Raw genomic sequence first — 5373 nt, 5'->3', positions numbered from 1 at the left:
GCAAACAAAATTGCATTGTAAGCAAATAGAGGCTAAGGCTGCATTTGAAAACGATGCAAATGGAGTGCAAATTCTGGTTCAGGGTAAATTTGTACTCTAGTTTACTTTTGCTTGAGTTTGGCAACAGTACATTTATACATTGATAAATGACAGACCAATGCATATTTACATTCATAATTAGATGTAAAAGTATATCAATAAAAAAGAAGTAAATTTACATTCAAGTGGGCTTTCAAAAAATAAAGCATATGTTTTATTAGAATTCGTATTCGCATCCATTACAGGAAAGTCTGTTTGGTAAGAAGATAAATTTGTAAGTGCAAAACTAACCAAACTTTGTAATTTATATGAACTGTTTTACACTCTACGTATTTGCTTCATTTCCAAACGCAGCTAAAAGAATTGAGTTGATTTCAATGCTCAAGGGATCTTAACTTTTAGGCTGTGTTTGGTTTAAAGGAAAAGATAGGGAAACTTTTTTCCTTCAAACCAAACAAGGCTTTAATGTTTTATAGATTCCTTATTACATATCCCTTCTTAACTGTCCATTGCAATAATTGTGTCCGACTCCGGACTGGTTCTAAAGTACTCCATTCTGCGCACAACTAATTGGAAGGCTTGAATTGATAATAATGCGTATCTATACATTTTTTCGGTACCCTACAAATGGGCCCACTAAAATTATTAAAGATAGCAGGCCGACAGCATACAAGACCAACAAACGGGCCCAAAAGACAAAACAAGATCCACCTTCCTTATTGTTTGTTTTGTCATTCACTCATCGCTAGCCGACTAGCGGAATCCAGGAAGTGACCTTTTTTCCTTCATAGATATTAAGTTCTTGCGAGTCGAAAATTACATTTTTTTTATGGACAAACAGAAAATTACATCAAAACAAACAAAACACAGCTTCCTGTCACACGGAACGGATAATAGGCCCAAGCCCATTATTGAGGGGCTTGAAAGATACGAAAATAAGAGAGAAGTGGGCCTGATGCATTTGTAATGTGTGCTTAACTTGGCCCCATTGTGTATATGAGGTATTAAAGAGAAAGAAAAAGAAAAAGAAAGTCAACAGACTAATTTCATTAGCGGTTGGGAGAGTTTCCTTGGGCTTGGGCTTTCAATCTTTTACATCAATTAATGGAGGGGATATTCTCCTCTTCTTTCCGACCACGTTTGTCTTTGATGATGCCTAACAGCCCAAGTCCAACACAAGAGGCCTGTTCTCGTCAAATTGGACCGAGGTTGTGGTGGATTTTGTGGACCTTGATGGGTAGGCCTTTTGGGAAGTCCACGAATGGGAAGGCGAGTGCCTGGTCGGGCTCGGCTAGCGCTAACTCCCATTCGTAATTCAGAACTAGGTGATGTATGAACACAGCCATCTCTAATTTGGCCAATTCTGCTCCGGCGCACAATCGTGGTCCACCTCCAAACGGCATGAAATTGTTGCTTGCTGCCATGCTGGTGTTCTGCATAAGAAAATTGGATGAAGGAAAAGAGAACGTCAATGAGGTTGAGTGGTAGACTATAATCATAAACACGACCTAGCTTGACCCGGTTCTCTTCTAACTGGTCCGACTGTCTAAGAGAAATTGAAACTGATAGTGATTTCCACTGTGGGTGGTGGGTCCCACGTGGTCACCGTACACATAGGCTCGTCGTTTCTTTTTTAAAGTTTTCTTCGTCAGAGCTTTCTCTCATTTTCTCGGGAAAATTGGTTTGTTGCACTCATGCACGTGCAAGTGACAGCCCCACGTGAGCTCTAATAATCTCCGTTACCCCACAGCACACCCCACCAAAAGGACAGAAAAGGAAGAAAGCTGTGTTGTATGAAAGTTACTACCGTTCATAAAGTAGATAACGGTTGGTCTGGCCATCAGCCCATCACTTCACATGGGTCCTACGTTCGTATGGCATGTACTGACCAGATCTTGTTCAGTCATGGTGGACCACTATCTCGAACGGCTGAAAGTTCATCCCGTACCGTGCATACATCCGTTTGATTTTTTGGATACACATTACCAAAAATGTAGTCCACCCATTGGACGGTCAAGATCCATTAATCAGTGGGCCACATGTTCACATAACTCTTCCTTTGGACAATCGAACCAGCGGATCAGTGACCGGTCCCGGTTTCTATGGGTTCACATAACTGAACGAGGCCTTAAAATTTCTGGTTCTACTGGCAAATCCGTTCTGACAGCACTTTAAAGTTTAAATAATTAAATAAAAATAAACAGGGCCGAGTAACTTCTGTCTTTCAATGGGATTTGTCTTGTCCATTAAAAATTGGGATGCCATGCACATGACACGTTAGTAGAGGATGGGGTAAGAGAGTAATTACAACCAATCTTCTTTTTTAATTCAAAATAAACAAGGAATTACAACCCCATCCCCACAACAACCCAAGCTGTTTTTTTACAAACAGCCAAATTTCTTCCAATTGCACCGGTTTAACTGTCAGATCAACCCAGGTATTCAAATCAACGGATTAACCTGTGATTTGACACAAAACCCGCTAGGTGCCCGCTTTGATCGGTTTTCTTAAATCCGGTCCAAACCCCCAGAAAAGAGGAAAAAAAGAACCGACAAACAGGCCGGCTCCGAGGTCAACCTGTCTGCCTGGGTTGACAGTTAAGGAACAACCAAACTCTGAACCGGCTTAAGAAAGCCAGTGCAATAAATAAATAAAGTGATAAAGAACGAACGTTATGTCTCGGTATTCAAATTATTATTGGGTTGGGTGTTGGGGCTCACCTGCCATCTCCAGGGATTGAAGCATTGAGGGTTGTCGTAGATCGAAGGATCCAAGTGGACCGCTGCGAACACCGGAAGAACTTTCCACCCACTTGGGATCTCAAAACCTTCAACGAGAACACACGATTAATATAGAAAAAAGAATCGAAGGTGGGTCAGATTCCGGCGATTTAATTACCGGCGAAAATAAACCATTTAATTTCTTTGACCCACCTTTGTACTGGACGTCTTTGATAGCCTTTCTGTGTACGAATCTAACGACGCTGCCCAGACGAAGCGTCTCACATATAACCTATATTATAATAGAAAACACAAGTTAGAATATAGAAACAGAAGGAAGTAATGTCTCTCTCTGGTCTCATAAATGTAGGAGAGAGATTGCGCTTACACATTGGGTGAATTCCATTTTCCTGTAGTCGTCCCAATTCAATTGGGACTGATCTCCTGCTTGTTTCTTGTCTGTAGCTATTTTAAGGTGCTCTTCCTGAGATCCCAAAACAAATGAATAAATAGTATAATAGACATTTCTGTGCTGGTGATGAGTAACTAGACATGGTTTGATTCATTTGATCGCTTACCCTCAACTGTTGAATTGCTTTCGGACAGTCATGCAAGAAGTAGATAGCCAGAGAAATGCCTACAGATGAAGTTTCGTGGCCGGCGAAAAGTAAGCTTAGTATTAAATCCAGACTTTGCTCCGTCGACAGGTTTGAATGCTTCAACACCCATCCAAGAAGATCATCTTCTTCTATTCTCTGGCATTCGTCTCCCATCTTTCTGTTTCTTTCTTCCATTTTTCGCTCGATAATTTTCAGAATCCTCGACCTTGACTGTTTTATTGAGACAAAGCCAGAAAAGAAAAAAAAAAAAAAGAGATCCATTGAAGTACAAATCATGGTTGCTATCTGGAATAAACTCTAAATAAGTTTAGTAGAAAGAGAAACTCAGAAAATTAAATTGGTCGACATTGTACCTGTAAGGCCTTCCTATATGCAGTTCCAGGCAAATTCAAAGGCACTGATACCACTCCTTTCATGAATGTAAGGTACTCTCTCTTCAGCTGCTCGGTCTCAGGCGTTCCAGGATCCATGTTCATTATCTGTTTCGCTATCAAATTGAAGGTGAACTGCAATTTTTTTTTATATATGGGTTAGTCCTTTTCTGCTTTGGAATACACAAAAATCAGAAATGAAAAAGAAAGGTTATGTTTTCTGAGGCTTTCAGCATGCCTTCTTTATTTCATCTAGAGCTGAAAACGTAGAATTCTCCTTCCAAGACATTAGAACCAGTAAGCAGTGCCTCTCCACTTCCGGCAAGAAATGCGTCCGAAGCCTCACATTGCTCATGAAGTTAACAGCGATCATCCTCATGCCTCTGTGCATGTCTGCAACCAAAACCAACATCGACCATTTCCCAAGAATTTCGCCAATGCTTCTTGGATAACTGCATTCAAACAAGCGACCCTCATTCTGTAATATGAATCGGTTTAGCCCCGCATCTGCAGAAACTATCGTTGGCTCACCGAACAAATTCGACTTGTAGATCTTGCCATACCTGCAGTAATAAACTCACATCAAATATAAGTGATCAGATCAACTCAAAACTTGGGGTTTTGTTTGTTTGTCTGTTTATCTTTCTTGATGGATTTTAGAGATTACCTTGCTATGTGCTGCTCCATGAATTCTCCCATGGAAGTAGCTGGGTGAGGCTTCAAATAACCCATCGTTTCGCCTAGGAAAGGCCAACCCATTTTTCCTGGCGGAAGCTTTACTTCTTTTTCCTTATTGTTGGCGAGACGCCATACGAGAACAAGAGTTAAAATTGATAGGGATAGAATCAGAATAAGTTCCATTCCAGTCATGGAGATTAGGGACGCTGTAATCCCCCTAAATTCTCCTTCCCTCATACCTCACTCCTCCGTGTAATGTTCTCGATTAGTTGTTCTAGGAAAAGAGCTCACAGCTCTTATTCCGAAGCAAGCTTCCGTTGGGAAGTCACTCGAACAGGTGGCCTAGAGAACACAAACGGAATGAAAGATTTCAAGCCAGAAAACTGATTTTATAGGCTTTTCTTTGCTTTTGTCGTAGAAATTTAGAATAAGACAAAAGCCATACTCCCTAGTTGAATTTACGAATACACTACTTGTGTTTGTTGTAAGTTGCAACACTGGAAAGCCAATCCTATCCTCTTGTTTTGCCACGGCGATCTCGGATATACTCACAACAAAATACTTCTCCAACACGTTCCAACATCATCTTATCCGAACATCACACATCATAATGGAAAGCTCGTACTATCCATCTGGAATACAACAAACATTTGATACGCTCTCATGTTGGGATAGATCTATCCACGGATACACGGGATATCCCAATATCAATTCAGTTTAGGCCATTCGATGGTTTATCGATATCTAACTTTTGATCTAGGCCGTTCAAATTGCCAACCCAATATCAACCGTTGCCCTTCATGTGAAGATTAATTGTTAGCGTAGAGTCTGTGTAGACTAGATTTTCAAATATAGCGTTACTAATGCTTAACCTTGTCGGCTATCCAAATGTAAAAAGATGCCACGGTATAGCGTCTAGGTGGTTAAGGCGCAGACGGGAATGT

At 40.7% G+C, this 5373-nt stretch overlaps 1 protein-coding gene across 1 annotated transcript; it reads right to left on the bottom strand.

The window, feature by feature from the left end:
• Positions 1–851: 851 nt before the first annotated feature.
• LOC148877028 (cholesterol 22-monohydroxylase CYP90B51-like) lies at positions 852–4792 on the bottom strand. The gene is made up of 8 exons (XM_088964964.1): positions 4419–4792; positions 3990–4314; positions 3734–3886; positions 3339–3590; positions 3149–3244; positions 2974–3052; positions 2761–2867; positions 852–1472 (listed from the first exon to the last, which is right to left on the bottom strand). The coding sequence occupies exons 1-8, from the start codon at positions 4664–4666 to the stop codon at positions 1233–1235; spliced, it is 1500 nt and encodes a 499-aa protein (XP_088821090.1). The 5' UTR covers positions 4667–4792; the 3' UTR covers positions 852–1232.
• Between the last annotated feature and the right edge of the window lie 581 nt (positions 4793–5373).

The sequence above is a fragment of the Nelumbo lutea genome, chromosome 1 (assembly GCF_056320005.1).
Source record: "Nelumbo lutea isolate HS-2025 chromosome 1, American lotus-T2T, whole genome shotgun sequence".
Lineage (NCBI taxonomy): Eukaryota > Viridiplantae > Streptophyta > Magnoliopsida > Proteales > Nelumbonaceae > Nelumbo > Nelumbo lutea.
Note: the sequence above shows the minus strand (reverse complement) of the source record. Positions and strands in the feature narration are given on the sequence as shown.

Bases quoted from the DNA above. Each gene is read 5' to 3' on its own strand.
- LOC148877028 (XM_088964964.1), bottom strand. From the start codon at position 4,666: ATGAGGGAAGGAGAATTTAGGGGGATTACAGCGTCCCTAATCTCCATG. The intron at 4,315-4,418 runs GTAATCTCTAAA...TTATTACTGCAG, and splicing joins ATGGAGCAGCACATAGCAAG to GTATGGCAAGATCTACAAGT. The intron at 3,887-3,989 runs GCATGCTGAAAG...AAAAAATTGCAG, and splicing joins CTCTAGATGAAATAAAGAAG to TTCACCTTCAATTTGATAGC.